The sequence below is a fragment of the Sturnus vulgaris genome, chromosome 4, assembly GCF_052056855.1.
Source record: "Sturnus vulgaris isolate bStuVul1 chromosome 4, bStuVul1.hap1, whole genome shotgun sequence".
In the NCBI taxonomy this organism is placed as follows: Eukaryota; Metazoa; Chordata; class Aves; order Passeriformes; family Sturnidae; genus Sturnus; species Sturnus vulgaris.
The window spans coordinates 70,569,643-70,586,110 of NC_142246.1; the positions used below are offsets into that span (position 1 = coordinate 70,569,643).

The following is a 16,468-nucleotide window of genomic DNA, read 5'->3' on the forward strand; positions in this document are numbered from 1 at the left end:
CAGGTCTAACTTGAAGAGAGATATGTAACTGCTAGCCAGTTCCCAGTGATTCAGTGTGGAATTCTTGGTGCAATTTCAGGAAGAAGAAGCGAGCAATTGTTATGATGGTGACAGTGGTGTTTCTCTTTGCAGTCTGTTGGGCCCCTTTCCACGTGATTCACATGATGATGGAATACAGTGAGTACCTGCCATATCTCACAGAATGAAGTCTGGGGTTTTTGGGTTCTTTTAGTAATGGAACTTTGGGTTGTGAAAAGCTAATGATGCCACAGCATTCACCTCTAGAATACCTTCTGCTAGCAAAGGCTGATGTTCTGCTTGTAAGGAAAGAAAGGACTTAAGGAAAAACAGGACTGTTAGAAGTGTGAGCATCTCTGTGTAGATTGTTTTTCTTACCATGTCTGTTATGCTGCCCTCATTTGCTCAAAAGTCAAAAGTATTTGGCTAGAAGGTAAAAGTTAGTTCTGAGCATATAACCTCTGGAAGTTTTTTATTATATTTAATTTAACTTAACTGGTTTGAGTTCAACTTAAAATGAAACATTTTTCCCTTTTATTGAGGTAGGCATATTGGAAATATAAATACCAGACATCACAGTGATGATGCCCAACGAATCCAGCTGGAGTTTTTCAGTGCCCTTTACTGAAAACTGGCATGGAAATGCCCTCAATGCTTGTTGTGTTGGCTTTTTTTTGCCGTTTGCTTTATTCTCTGGGGTCTTCCAGTGTTCATCTCCCACCTCCTCCATGGATACTGGAGCTGCCTATGTGCAGGAACAAGAGGAAATTTGCAGTAATTGTACTCTACTTGCTAAAGGCAGGAACTGTTTCTTTGTCTCCTATCACAAATAAGATTGCAGCAGATAAATCAATAGTTCAGCCTGTCAGGTTTTTTTGCTCATAAATTTTCTCTTCTGTTTGATTCTGTTAATACTTACATACAAAGCAGGACCGTGTGGTAGATAATGCTAAAAATTCCAACATGGGTTTTTGTTGATTTTAAACAAAAGCATCTAATGCCAAACTGCATATAAACAGGCTAAGTAGTAAGCATTTATGACATTCTGTGTTTACAGCATATTTCTCTTCTCCTTTCCAGGTAATTTTGAGAAGGAGTATGATGATGTGACAATCAAAATGATCTTTGCAATTGTCCAGATCATAGGATTCTTCAATTCTATTTGCAACCCTATTGTGTATGCTTTCATGAATGAGAACTTCAAGAAAAATTTTCTGTCTGCCCTCTGCTTCTGCATTATGAAAGAAAACACATCCCCAGGCAGGCAGCTTGGGAACTCAGGAATGACCATGAGGAGGAAAAAGCCAAGTGCATCTCAGAGAGACCCTACGGATTCGGATGGAGGCAGGAGGGAGGCGTTCAGTGATGGCAACATCGAGGTCAAGTTCTGTGATCAGCCAGCTTCCAAAAGGAATTTGAGAAAGCACCTGGTCCTGTTCAGCTCTGAGCTTACTGTGCACTCTGCAGTAGGAAATGGACAGTAGCACCACAAGGGGTTTGGGAATGGAGAAATCATTCTCTTTATGATCATTTCAATAAGCCATTTAAAAGAGCTTGCTGCTTTGCATGCTGAAATGAGGGGGGAAAATGATCTGTGGACTCTAATAATGTTGGGATAGTGGCTGAGAAAATGTAAAATTTATTTTATAAAAACAAAGAGTAAATCTTTGGAAAACAACATTACTGCAGGATTTCCAGGAGGAAAAGATAATTTCTTCCTGAGCTAGTTTAGGGCTTGTTTGCCCTCTGCTCTAGGTAAACAAAACCACTGCTGCTTGCTCCATTTATTCTGTGTCTGGACTGTACACAGCTGAATGCCAGAAGACAGGAATTATGGAGACAATGTGCACCTTTTTGGGACAACGTGAAAGTCTGACATGGGGCTGACATTGTAAGATCTGCTCTCTGCAGCTTTGAGGACAGAGCAGCTTCAGATCTGAATTCAGGAAAGATGGAGACTGAGATGCAATTCAATTTTAGAAGAATGAAAGGGAATATGTAAGAGTTATCCAGAACAGGACTCTGAAGAGATTTAAGATTAAACATGGCATGCATGTTCACATTTTGTTAACACGAGGCATATTAATAATTAACAATGCATGCATAATTACTGTGCTGTTTTTACAGGTTAATTCTTGGGTACAAATTTAAATGCCATTGTATTGCCCTGCAGACTGCATTGTTGTGCTGGAAAATGGAGAAGCTGAAAAAGTGCTGTACAAGAGAGTGCAGGTGCAGGAGGTGTGGTCTGTAGAGTAAACTCTGAATTGAACTTCCAGTCATGCTTGGACACATGACTCTCAGGTTGAAAGGGTGGTATTGCCATTTTCTGGAGGGTTATAAGGGCCTGATCCAGAATCTGCTGGGACTTCACAGAAGGCTTTTAATGGAATATCATGGTCTTTTGACCAGACACTTCTCTGAAGATGTGCTTGTGTTTTTCTGTCTGTCCATCATTTTCGAAGGGGATTAATTGCTGTCTGACAACTGGGCCAGTGCTTTGTCATTTTAGGCTTCACAGTCAATTGTGGGTTGATATCCATATAAATTCTAAATGTTGTTGCTCTCAGTGGGCCAAACTGCAAAATTGCAAAGGTGTGTTTGCACACTGGACTGGGGCAGAAGTGTGATCTAGACTGGCACACTGGGGGCTGATCCCATTAAGGAGGCCTTGAAATGCAGAATTTGCCACTCCTGCTGAGGTTAGGTCACATCCTTTAACAGCCTGTGAAATGTCAGCACTCTGTTCTGTCACCCCTTGCCTCACCTGTGGCACCTTGGTGCTGCCACTCAGTTTAAGAATCTTTTACATTGCTGGGTTTACACTTCATTGTAAATGAGAACTTAGCATAAAATATCCTTGTATAATTTGGAGGTAATATGATCCTTCTCTTATGCCTACAGACTGCACTGGGTTTGTGACACACTTTATTTACATATATATTTTTATATTCTGTATGGTACACTCCTGTGCAATGACAGAAAGTTCCTGATTTGTCCTGAGGGCCAGGAATTAAGAGCTTAATAGGTTATTATCATAATAGTTTTCCTCAGCAGATGTAAAATGGAACTGCCTGATGGTGAGAATCTGTGACTGAAAACTAATTTATTGTAAGGTATTTATTTATTTGCACTGCTAATTTCAGTGACAGATTTTAACAAGCATTTAACCAAAACTTCCAAGTCTCTTTATGTTTTTGTTTTATCTTACCTGCTTCTTCTGTTGTCTCATAAAATGTTGTGTCAATGAATAACTGTAGTATTAATTTTATTTTCATTAAAGTTCCTTTATGGCTTTGTTGGTGCTGTTTTGCACTAGGGGATGTCTGCTGTAATCTTCACTTGGAGTCTTTCTTTGTTTAAAGATGCCTATGAGCTTATCTGTGCCTCTTGAGTGATGAAATTCCAGTCCTGTTACAGGTGCCAGCTGCTCCTGTAATCCTGAGAGCTGTGATTTAAAGGACTCTACAGAATAAGATGAAAAAGGGAGAAAATCCTCATACTGTTCTTAATGGTAATTATATTATTTGTGTATTTTTGACAGAGTTGTTGTCTTGCAGCCAGGTCATCTCGTCCTGGCTGCAGGGAATAAAAGATGCATTATTGATGTAATTAATCACCACCAGGATTTTGCCCGTGTTTTTGACATCTGTCAGAGCTTCAGCTTTGATTTAGCCAGCAAAGCCAGTTGTTCTGTTGGAGTGTGTCAGTTGTGAGTTCAGCCTGTCCCTTGCAGTGGCTTGTACTTCGTGTGTGGCTGTAACTGAGTAAGGAAAAGCCCTGCTGTCCCTCAGCCTGCCTGTGCTTATTTCCATCTTCCAGTAACACAATTGCATGGTTCCTCTGATGACAAAAATATTCCTGGCTAATGAATTTATCAGAGAGCAGAAAAAAATAACCATGCTCATTTCCCTAAACTGAGAATATTTACCAAAGCTGTTGTGGTGTTTGAGGAAAAAGATTTCTTCAAGTTTTTTATTATCTTAGTTATGAATTACTTATAATTTCTTTGATAAAATTAAAGAGAAACTTCTTTTATTCTCAGCTGCAAGGGGCTAAGCCTTTAAGTTGCAGTGAGATGATGCCAGGAAGTGACAGGCTGATGAAGACAGGAGCCTGAAAGGACACTTTCAACTGAACAGAGACTCTGGAAATTGAATGGATGAGGAAAAAGTCTCAGATTTGTCAGCTTGTTCAACTGATACCAGAGCATTAACAAGGAAAACAGTGAGTAGAAGGGAGTGAACCCTCTCACTAACTGTGACAGTAGCAATTAAAAAAATACCCAGTATTCTCCTGTTCCAAGGAATAACCAATTTCCAACGACTGCAAAAGCAGCAGAGATGTGTGGTGTGCCTGCATCCAGGGAGTAAGGACATAAATTCTGAGCCTGGAGATGTTAGCCTTGCCTGTGTGCTGATTACAGCTCATGGGCAGTGCTTGGATGTGCTGCTGGCAGAGTCTTGGAGCATGGCAGAAGCTCTTGAAACAAGTGATCCAGCAGAGTGAAAGGAGCACCTGAGAGATGAGAGAAATACATTGAAATTGAGACTTCGGTTATTACTGCCCAGGAAAAAATAAAGGAGTAAGTAGAGGAAAGGATTCAGTAGAGCTATTGCCTTGGAGAGATGGCAGCAGAAGATGATAATGGCAAGATACATTTTTATATAGATTAAAGTTGATCTGAGTGTTAGAAAAGTTGGGGGAGTTGAGGAACTTTATCCAGAGAGCAGTTTTGTGAACAGAACAGCGTCTCAGGGCAAAAGGCTGGGAGGAGTGGAAGCTACCCTTTTGGTGCCTCCCCAGGTGGGAGCAGTGGAAGGGACCAGGAGCTTCACCAGCCTGAGGAGGAGACAGGTAAATGTGGGTTTAATGCACACTAAAGAGGACAGATTGTGAACATCCCTTCAGAAATATTGACATAACAATCTCTTTATTTCTGTCTATACTCAAAGTCTTGCTTTGACCCCTAAAACTGCCTTCCAGGGGTGCTGCTGGGCATTCAAGCCACCATTAACTTCCACTGTTGAAGCTCCAGTGAAGCTGATGGATTATAAAGTGATTTTAAAAGCTCTGGTGTGGTTTGAGATGAAGGGTCACAGCTTATTACAAGAGTTTAATCTCCCCTCAACTCCTCATCCACATCAGTACAACAAAACCTGTTGAGTCAAAAGCAGTAAGATCTGGTTCCTTTCATTCCAAAAAAATACTTACAGTTCTACAAGTTAAGCTCACACAATGTTTGTTTTGCTACAAAAGTGCTGTCCTACAAGCCAGGTTTTTTGGGGTTTTTTTTTGAGAGGGTTTAATGGTATTTGTGTGTACCTTATGCATTCATAAAAGAAGTCTAGTAGAGATACAAACAAACTTCTACAAATTGCATCTCTGCCCTGTAGGGTGTTTAAAATGTCAACCAAGACTTGAAAAGATGACTTGCTGCCTGAAAAAGGTGCAATTTTGTTTCTCGGCTTCCTGTAGAGTAATACAAAGCTTTCTATGAAAAGCTCTTATTTCCTTACATTTTCCTTTTTTTTTTTTTTTTTTTTTTTTTTTACGAAGCAGAAACTTCTGCTTATTTCTCCTTCTTTGGAGAAATCATCATAAAACCTTTTCCCCTAACATATTGTGGAATATGTTGAGTTTATGAAAGGGAATCTGTCCTAAAATGACAAAGTGCCTGTATTGAAAAGTTTTTTTACATTAGCATTTCTTAGAGGCAAAGGTCTTTTTTTTTTTTTAAAGCTTCTGTTGAGGTCTCTTTACAGCCTTCTAGTTTTTATTTGCTCTTTCCAATGCCATCACTAATTTTTGCTGAATTAATTTCACCAGAGTTTCTCAGGACTCACTCTCATCAAATGAATTTACTATTCCCTTGGACATGGTCCTTTTTTTCTCTAATATTTTTATTAAATTGTATGGTCCTATACCACCTTTCCCCATGCTCCTGAGCAAAGCCTTAATTAAATGATTTAAAATCTATGGCACACTTTCCATAAATCTCTTGTTACATCTTGAAAATTCATGAGAAAGCTTTCAGGCTTTATCAGTGCTCTCAGATCTGATTTTTAAATCCATTTCATTTTCCCATCTGAAATAGGCATCCTTGTGTCCTAGGGTGACTTGATGATGCTTGCATCCCAAATCTTCTGCTCTCTTTATGCTAGTATTAAGTTCTGCACCTTTCAGGCTGGTATTTGCAGGCTGGTATTTGCATTGCTGTTTGCTATTTGCATTTATATCACCTTGATAAATATTCTAATGTATGGCCACAGAACTGTTGCAGGATCAGGGATAGTTCTGCTGTGGTATCACAGGTGCAATCTTTTCATTTTGTTTTCTGCTTCAACAGTTTGCTCAAGCAAAAATTAGTCAGGGTTGAACTGTATTTTCAGCGTTGACAAATAAATTGTTGACTGGCTCAATAAAGCAGAAGTGCACTGACTTACAGATCCATCATACTGGAGGGGAAAAAGATTTCAAACATGTTAGGAAAAAATATTTTTTTCCTAAATACTCTATTTGCCTGTAAAAGGAAAAGGTCGGCATGTTTGGGGTTTTAAAAAAATTTTCTTCTTAATTAATTTTTAGGGTGTCTTTCCCCAGTGCCCAGATTGTGCTGTGCAGGATGAGAAAGCTGCTGAGTGGAGTGTGTGGGAAGAGGCTGAATTATAGTTCTCAATTTGCATCAGGGCTCTCTGTGCTCTGCTTTTTGGCATCCCTGGGAACCTTCTGCTTTCATGGTGTCACTGAACTCTGCAGCTGTCTTTGCCTATGATCCCTCTTTTCCTAACAACTGAACTTGGTTTAATAGGAAGTTGAGCTTTGACTTCTGCTTTTTGCCTTGCTCCTTTTTATTTCACTGCTTTGTTTTACTTTTCCACTTAGTATCTGTCCTTTTTTTTCCCCCCTATTGTTTTCCCTGAAGCAACTCCTTGTGACCTTATCTCTTTTATACAGATTGGAATAACCAGGCAATGAATTTTGAGAACAAAGTGAAGCAGCCATGTTGTTCAGAATTTTTATTCTGTCAAGTCTGATTATCAGATTCCAAACTGCATTTCCAGTCCTTATTTCAGGCACCCTTGGAAAGACCTTGCCCACTCAACTGGTTACATTAGGCTTGCATGTGTATGTTGTTCCTGAATTGACTTTATATATTGACATTTGATTTCTCAGGCTCTTTATTCCATTTTAATTCCTATGAAGTGAGGTTTGTCAGTAACATGGCAGCTGCACTGGGAGAGTTGTTTTGGTTTTGTTTTGTTTTGGTTTTTTTTGCTTTAAATAACAAGTATAGATGTCAGTCTTTATTTTACAGATGACAGCTAAACTATGGCTTATAAAAAAGTCCATTAACTTTGTTCTGGCAGTCTGTAAAATACACTCTGTGCAGTGTCTTTTGTGTGTGTGTGACAAAAGAAATGTAATGTCCTTCTGCTTCTTGCCTCTAACACATGGTTTCCATAGATACATCTGCTAACCACCCAATTTAGCTATTGGTGAGTTCAGTCCATAACTGAAGAATCTTCAAGACCATGCAACCTGAGAATAAACAGCTAGAAAATATCTAGTGTCTCCGTGGGTAAAATATAAAATATATCCTAAACATCACTATTAGAGATCATATTCAAGTTGGATCCTCGGGCAGAACTGAATTTTGGAAGAGCAGGTGTGTGGTAAGAGCACATGGGAGACTGTGTGGCTGCAGCAGCTCGCTGGGGTGGCTGTGGCCTCGCTCGGGCTGTAGATGGCACCGTTGCTGCACATGAAAACTCGAGCTCTTCCCGTCCCTCTCAAGGGAATTGTTCTCCTGCAGGCGTTTGGAACAATGAGTTTCATGGTAGGACTTGGTAAGGGTTTGATAGATTTCTTTTTTCCCTAGGATTAGAGAGAAACATGGAGAGAGGTGATGGATTTTTTTTCCCCTTTGTGAAATAGTGCTTTGAAAAGCAGTTGGAGCTCGTGAATGAACGAGGACCCATGGTATCAAAATTGGTTTTATTGTATTTCAGAAGTTTACATTTTCATCTAGAAGTCATCCCTTTTGCTTTGCAAACTTGTTTTCCAAAACAAATAAATACCATTCTTAGGTCTCTCTTGCTTTTGAAGCTGAGCATTTGAAGTACAAATTAGTGAATGGACCTACAAAAAAAACAATAGAGGTCAAGGCTCTCTAAAATCCTTCAGACAAGTCATTTCCAGGTTCCCCTGAGTGTACTAAAATCCCTGTAGCTGTAGGCATCCCACTTTCCAAATCTGGGAATATAGTGGAGGGAAGCCAAAGGGGAAATGGAAAGGAGAGAGAATCGAGTGTTATTTATTAACAATCAGGAGAAATCTCAGTTCCTAAATGAACTTAAAAAAATCAAGGGTCTCAAAAAGTGAGGAAAAAACAAAAACCAAAACTCTTACAGTCTTCACAGATAATTGTTTAAGCATTTTATGCACACTAAAAAAAACCTTCAGGTTCTCAAAGGGCATGGAAGAACTTAGCTATTAAAGTTGAAAAAAGCAAAAAATACCCTTGTGCAGGGAAACAAATTTAGCAGCTTGTCAAGATCAGCTGTAAAATACAAGTCTTGCCATAGTGATTTAAGTTAAGGCTCCACAAATACTAGGGCAAATGAAGATATTTTTATTATTTTAAACTTGTTCAGAATGTAAATGCAGGATTAGACTCCTGGCTGTCCAAACTAACACAAATCATGAGAAGAGGTGGAAAGTTTTGGTCATAATTTGATAATATTTTTCTGTGAGGTATTGATGTGTGTTCATCAAGTCTGAAGTAGAATAAAGCCACTTTATTGATGGGGGGAGGAGCAGAGAAGGACATAACCACAAAAGTGGTTTGTTTGTTTGCAAAGTAACCTGAACAGGCAAAGGAACTTTCTGAGTTTACAGTAATCAGCTCTTTTTGAATGGAAATATTCAATAATCTTGTGCAAAACAAGGCAAACACTGGCTTTTGTTTGTTTGTTTTTAAGGAACATATTAATGTAGTTTTCTTAACATGTGGTATTTTCCCCTCCAAAGTAAACTTACAGAGTAGCCATGTTATTACTTCCTGATTTTTTAAAAATGTATTTTGGAGATCCCAAATGCTCCTGGAATTTTGTTCCTGGAAGATATCCTACAGCTGTGTCTGCCAGGGAACAGGCAAAGTAAATCCTTCCACCTGGTGTACCTGGGCCATCTTGGAGCAGCTGTGCCTCTGTTCACCTGTGAGGAATTAGCTCATCTTCCAAGGCTCCAAATCCTCCCGATTTTTTAGAGATTATGAAAAATTAGATACTGGATTGTAATTTCTGCCTGAGAGCTGTGTCAGAGATGGTTTTCAAATGTTAAGCAACCCCTCTCTCCATGAGATCTGTTTTGTATTTTTTTTTAAGAAAGGGAAAATACAAGGGAGAGGTAGAAGGGGAAATATAGGAGGTATATTCTTTTTAAATCCTGTAGTTTTTAATTCATGCAGAAAGGGCCTTAAGTGATAGCTATAACTGAGGAACAAGCACACTATTATATCTGATAGCAGATTTTTGCAGGACATCTCTGTAGCTTTCAGGATTAGGTGTGAAAGATGGGCATGAAACTGTGAGTGATCAAAATAAAATGAGACAAATCGTCTTTTCTAGCATTAGTGTGGAACAGAGGCAGAGCTGATGATTGATTTTGTTTATTTTTCTGTATTAGGGACAGTTTTTTGAGGTAGTTCATTAAAAGTTGATGCCTGAAGTTGTTTGCATTTCCCATTGATGTGTGTGTGCTCGGTTCATTTGCAGTTCAAATCATTGCCTTGCTCTTTACGGCTGCAAGGCGCTCGCTGCACCAGGACGCTCCTGCTCTGGCATTAACTCCTCCTCATCCTCTTGCAAAGCTTTTAACAACTTTCCAAGGAAGAGAGAGCGAGGATAGGGAAGGGCGTTCCACGAATATTTTGGCTGATGTATCTCTAGTGACACCTTGTGGGATGTTTCACAGAATTGCCCACAGCTTTTTTTTAAGGAAGGAATAAACTGCAAAGGTTTGTGCAAAAAGTTTCCCAAATAGTGGGATACACTTAAACATTTGCATCACCTATAATTAAAAATAAACTACACAGATAAAACTTCTCATGTTGATGTCGTCCTTCCTTAGTGCACTGAGGTGTTAAACGCTTCACCCATTGTTCAAATGCAGATAAAATTATCTAGAAATGAAAATTAACTTTTAGAAATAAACATATTCAGATTGACTTCGGAATGAAACAATGAGAAACGAGAATGCTGTGAATCAGTTAGAGCTGCTATGATTGGGGTGTACTCAGTACACAGCTCATTGTCCTGCCTGGTAAAGGTTTGATGTTCTGAGGAAAAACTGATCAGAAAAAAGATCCCAGACAATTTCAAAAATTCTGTTGGAAAATGAGTATTTAGAGAACTTTAATCAACATTTCACTATCCAATAGTTCATTTTTAGAACTTTCTGGTGATTTTCACTTGTAAGATCTTTTTTTTCTATTGACTGATACTGAATAACTGTTTTGGTTAGATGTGTTTAACAATTTGTTTCCTGTTGCTTGCTCTCATTTTGTGGAAATGATCAAGTCTGGGGGTAACCAAAATCTCCTGTAGATAATGTAAAAAATGGATCTCTTTTATATTCTTCAAGTTCTATGCTGGTTGCAGCTTCACCCATCTGGCATTTCCAAATGCCTGCTGCTTTGCACTGGTCAGAAGATGAATCCCACCTAACCTTGGGGAAACAGAGCAGGGTTTTTTTGAGACAGATCAGTTTTTAGAAAAATTTGAACCAAATAGAAATCATTTTAGCCAAATAAAAATTTGAATTTTTATTGTTGGGCCTATGTGTGTGGAGATGATAGTGGGGAAAATGAGAGATGTAGCAAGATAAATTGCTACATAAAGAGAATTTGGGAAAGAAACCTGAAAAGAAATTTGAAAAAAAATTACTGTTTTTACTTGCTCAGAAGAATATTTCTTCTGCCTGTGCATAAGAATAATGAATGGAAATTTAGCTTGATCCTTTACTGACTGAGAAAGAGGAATTGGAGACTTGTAGAAAATGCTGTGAATTGTCTTCCTGCACAGCCCAGCTGGACTGATTTTTTTTTTTTTTTTTTTTCTCTCTAAACACTCAGCCTTTCCTTCCCTTGCATGCCTGCTGCCTCTGGCTTTCTACCCTTCCCTTAGCCATTGCAGGCTTCTGTGGAGTTGTGTGATCAGTCCTTTAATTGAGGCCCTTGATTCCATTGAGAGTGTTCTTTGTTTCTGACTTTTCCATAGAGGGAAGCACTGGGCCAGCTGAGCCTGAGAAAAGTAAAAAGGGCTCTCTAACACCTCAATCTACAAATCAGTCCAGAGGATCTCTTGTATTCCAAGAACCTTTCAGAAAACTCTGCTGTGAAAGAGTAATAGCTTTACAAAGGGGTGAGTTTGATCTCTAATTAATTTAGTAATTAATAAACAAGTTGAGAGAAGTTTTGGCCAGGTCTTCTTCTGCAGCTCCTGTGGAGAAATTAAGCTCTTTTATGCCCCTTATATTGCTTTCCTTTTTAATTCATGTAAATTGATACTACCTGCTTACTTCTTGCTTTCCATGCCTAGCACTTGAAAGTGAGATATTTGAATTGTTGCTCAGTTTTGTGGTGTTTGGTTTTTATGCAGACAGCAGAAGTAGAGGGCAGAGGCAGAAGACAGATGGACCAGCTGCTGTTGTTTCCAGTGTCCTGTAGTGAAGAATTAGAACTTTTGTAGCCAAACTTAATACAAAGCAGCTCTTGTTGGAGGGCTGGGTGCAGGAGGGCCATGAAGCTGGGCTGGACTGAAGCAGACAGAAGTTGAGACTCACTGTGGTCCAGCTGTAGAACAACCCCGAGTTCAGGCTCTGCCTGCTGATCTTTGTCCAAAAACGTGAAGCCACTGCAAACCTGCTGGTGTGCCAGTCCTCTGAGAGCTTCACCCACTGAGCAAACCCCCAGTTACTAAAAATCCTAATTGCTGGCATCTGCATTCCAGGCAGGAGGTGTCCCCTTCCTATGAACAGCCTATGTATGAAACAACCCACGTAGTTTGCAACCACTCTCCTGCCTTCACTTTGCAGGGGTTTTATCTTTACTAGAAACAGTAACTTGAAAGGTGACCTTCATACTTAATGAAAGCAGCAGAGTGCTTGGCTGTGACTCAGGGAAGGGGCCCAGTTATTGGGGAATGATCTTTTTTTCTACTGCCTGGTTCAGCAGTTAAACCAAGCCTAGTTCTGTGTCAGGTACCATATTGTAGATGATGGCTCTGTCCCTGCCAGAATCCAGAATGAATCAAAAGCTCCAAAACCGCTGCTGAAAGCAGCTCTGTGCTGGCTCAGCTGCTTTTCAGAGTGAAGCCTCACACTCTGGTGTGTGTGTGGTTTCAGTTTTAGAATAACAAATCCAGTTTGGATCAAGAGCCTCCAGCTGAAATCAAAGCCATTTTTTTCTGTAGTTGTATCACTTCCCTAAGGAATCCTTGGTCTCCCTCTTTACTGTGATCTTTGATGATTTTTGTCTCCTGTGATGTTCATTGGTGCTTTACTTCAGTAGGAAATCCCCTTTAAAAAAAAAAAAAAAGCCTTGTGATGAGTCACTGCTGCTGTTTGCCTCAAGCTGAAGGGGATTCCAACTATGAAATTGTATTATTGCTAAAATAGAATCCTGTTCCATTGCGTAGGCTGCAGCTGAAAGCAGAGAAAGGTCTGGGGGAGTTGTAGGGTGAACAAGCAGTGTTGCTGTTGGTTTGTTTACTAGGGGCCTAATGGCAATTCCAGTAACAAGTAAGAAGCTTAGAAGTCTAGTAGATCAAAACCAATCACTAGCTGAAAAGCAGTTCTGTATCTCTGAAGCTGAGCATAAAGAACCAAAAAACAACCCCCAAACCATAATAGTTTGTGTGCTTCTAACAATGGATATTAAAACCAGTTCAGCAAGAAGCATAGTTGGGTTTGGGCTTTTTTGTGTGTTTATGTCTGTTCATTAGGGATTCAAAATTGAATTGCTTTAAGAATGGTTCTTTTAGACATGGAAGATTGCTTTCAATCTTCTTTCATTATAAATCTGATTTTCCTCATGTTTGTATTACTGTAGGTTTAGCCCTGCTGCTTGAAGCTGCAACATTCTGAAACCATGGTCTATCACTTTCTTTGATCTGAAGTAACTGCTGCAGAGCTCTGTCATGCTGGAGTTTTTGACCAGTTTCCAAATCCCTGTGTGTGCATACAGGACATGGAAATTGTCATTTGAAGTGGGCTTTGGTGGTGTCAGAGATGCAGGCAATCCATCCTCTGAACACTGACTTTGCACCCTTTGAGTTCTGGATTTCTGTCCTTATTTTTGGAGTTCACCTGAGAACTTGTACAGGCTACAGAAAAACAGCCCCCCAAAGCACAAAAGGCACCATTTAAAGGCATTTTGTGTCAATAAGTTCAATATTAAGATCTTGAAGTGTGTGGTTATTGAGCATAGAAAAGGGCCATGAGGCTGCTGGGAGCACCACAGCAACACTCGAGTGTAAAAACAGTCTCACTACTGGTTTTAGAGCATATTGCTGGAAAGGAAATAAGTTAATAAAAGCCACAAAGATGTACAATTTCCCATAGCCTTTGACTAATGCTGAAAGAAAGAGAACAGTTAAAAAAACCACTCAGAGCTGAAGGTGGGGGGATTTCCTTAGGAAGAATTTTTGGAAAAGGCCTTGCTCTGAACCAGACTGGGAGACACTCAGTTCCAAACTTCCTGACAGGAATGCCTGTGCTGAATGGGAAGACACAGCATCATCCCTCAACCCCTAAAATGCTTTTGGGTTTGCATTTCTTCAAAGATATTTAGTACTGAAGACTGAGAATCCCATAGCAATGGCCTATAATGCCTGATTTTCTTAGCTGTGATCCTCTCAGGTAACAGGACCAAAGGCTGAATATTCTTTTTTAGGAAATATTTAGAAAGAAATATTTAGAAGACTTCTAAGTAGTAATCTATCAGACTCACTGGCATTCTGCTGTGGTTTAAGGCTTCCTTCAAAATAGAACATACAGAGAACTGCAGAAGCTTCGAGTAAGGTCATGATTAATAGGTGGATAAATATCCCTACATTAGAAGAAAATCCTCAGTGTTTAATGTTTTGGTTTTTTTTGTTATTTCTAGGTTAATTGCTGGGGAAGTACATAAGGGAAGTAGAACTCTGTTTGTTACAATATTTCAGTGCTCCAAGAACTTGGTTTTTTTCTTTTTTTTTTTTCCTAAAAGGAAAATAAAGAAAAAAACCCAAACCTTATCTCCACTCCAGCAAATGGCTTTTCCTTACATTATTTATAAAAAATAATCATTTAAACAACTTTTTTCTTTACTGTTCAAAGGAGTTTTACATTTTTCTTGATTATTCCCCAATGCCTATATACTGCCTCTGTCTATGTTTTATGAGTAAAATCTAAATAACACAAGGGTACAGTTTCCATAAAATTAAGGTCATATGAGGTGGAAATGGCAGCCTAAGATCAGGAGTTCCTTCATTTTTATAGTCCTTTCTTTTGGTAACAGGAAACAGCTCTAAGGCAGTTTGCTTGTTGGATATATAGAAGTGTTTGCTTTTATAGATTTGTGTGTGTGTGTCTGCATGCTTATGTGATGGAGAGCTGCCTTAGGAATATTTGGATCTGCCTTCTAACAGCCAGAGAGCTCTCTCTTGTGTGGTTATTAACTTTACCACACACTTGGAGAACAATATTGCAGAGTTGTAAGCAGATATTACTCTTGATTTCACAAAAAGGGAAAATTAGATTCATATGCTTCATGGGGAAGGTGGGGCAAACAACTTCTGCTTCAGTGCTGTGGTGAATGCTGGTGGCTGTGGAAAGGTCATCAGATCCTCCAGAGAAGCTGGGAAAGAGTTCAATTCTCATCTGAAATGTAGATGTGTCACCTCTCCCCACCTCCCTCTCCTCCAAAGTGCCTTTCCTCCTGTCCACCAGGATACCTCCTCTGAGATCCCCTCACTTCTCTTTGCCCTTGGTCAGCTGCAAACCCGGGTGGAGTCATCTTCTATTCAGCCCCTTGTACCAAGGGCAAACACCACCTCTCACTGGGTGCTTCCGAGTTATCTCCTTCCTTCCTTTTCTTACTTTGCTTCCTTTTTCCTTTCCCTTTAACCCAGACTCATATTGTTGTCTATCACCTTATTCCATTCCCAGCCCTGTCTGTGGAGTTTTGGGTGAACATAGTGGCTCATTGCACTCCTTGCTGCTGAGACAAAAATCAGAGACCAGAAAAACTTCCTTTTGTAGCAGATCAAGTTGCTGAGAAAATTCTAAGCCCTCTGGGCTCTGTGTCTGATTTTATTTTTGCAGCTCAGCCAAGATATAGCAAAAGGCAGGAAAGTGTCTGCAACTTGCAGGGTTTGGCAGTCCCTGAATCTGGGTGAAAATACTTTGCTTCTTGCAAAAATACCATGTCCCCATGTGGCAAAGGTCACTTTGCTGTCAAACTACTAAATGTTGCTTTAAGATTTCATTGATAAAGAGAGTAGTAAATTTAGTATAACTCCAGGATTGATTTTTCTCTCTTGGTAATTGGCAATTGCATATGGAGAGGGAAGAAATCTCTCAGAAGTTGGTGCAGAAAGAGAAAATGCTTTCTTAGAGGATTTAGACCCTGCTTAAAATTAGGTTTAATTCCAAATTGAACCAGAATTTAACCACTGCAGTACTTCAGTAAAAAATGTAGTGGTAGAGATCAGTGGGTGGACAACCAGCAGGAGAGCAAGGTGGCCTTGCCCAAGAAAAAATGACACTAAGCTGCATGCCTGAAGTTTGTGGGATTGACCAATGTGATGGAAGGGATGTTCTGCTGGAACCTGCTGCTGGCCTGATGTAAAGCCCGTTTTCATACTTGATGTTGTATGAACTCCATGAACACCTTCAAGAAAAGCCAGTGAAATAGCATAATATATTTGAGTAAAAGAAAAAAATTCATAGAATCACCATCTAAGACCTCATAAAGGAGCTGTGGCATTTCCAATTTTTCCATAAGGAAGAGAGATTTTGTTGTGGGTGGTCCTGTGTTCACGGCTAAGCTGTAAAGCCACACAGCGAGCAGCAACAAAATGGGTGGGAAGTGCCTTGACTTTTAATGTATCTCAGGCAAAAGCTGTTTTAGTCCAAACTAAAATTAAATCACTTCACTAAAATTGTAGCCACTTCTGTAAGCACAAAAATATATTTTAATGATGTATGAAAAGTGGCTAATAGATAACCTCACCTTTAAGTGTTTAGTTGACCTCAAAAACCTGTCAGCTGGGACCGGCTGTCTCACTGCTGCTTCTTGATCTGGGGCATATGAACCTGTTCAAGACATAGGTAACTAAAAAAAAGCAGCCAACCTACTTGGGAGTGAAGCAGAAGAGAGGATTTTAGCTTGAGAAAGCCCTGA

General features: G+C 39.6%; 2 protein-coding genes across 12 annotated transcripts in view; both read left to right on the forward strand.

Annotated features, from left to right (window-relative positions):
* QRFPR (pyroglutamylated RFamide peptide receptor) overlaps window positions 1-3,313 on the forward strand; it is a 66,619-nt gene extending 63,306 nt beyond the window's left edge. For all 7 annotated transcript variants that reach the window (XM_088164211.1, XM_088164210.1, XM_088164208.1 and 4 more), the window contains 2 exons: window positions 80-177; window positions 1,099-3,313. In XM_088164211.1, the coding sequence (XP_088020337.1) occupies window positions 80-177; window positions 1,099-1,502 (502 nt within the window). In that variant the 3' untranslated portion in view covers window positions 1,503-3,313. The remainder of the gene's footprint in view (window positions 1-79; window positions 178-1,098) is intronic.
* An 81-nt stretch (window positions 3,314-3,394) lies between these two features.
* TNIP3 (TNFAIP3 interacting protein 3) overlaps window positions 3,395-16,468 on the forward strand; it is a 56,147-nt gene continuing 43,073 nt past the window's right edge. For 3 of the 5 annotated variants that reach the window (XM_088164215.1, XM_088164217.1, XM_088164220.1), the window contains exons 1-3: window positions 3,395-3,532; window positions 4,064-4,245; window positions 11,301-11,444. The gene's annotated coding sequence lies outside the window, so the exon portion shown is untranslated. The remainder of the gene's footprint in view (window positions 3,533-4,063; window positions 4,246-11,300; window positions 11,445-16,468) is intronic. The other 2 variants (XM_088164216.1, XM_088164218.1) reach the window with 1 other exon arrangement.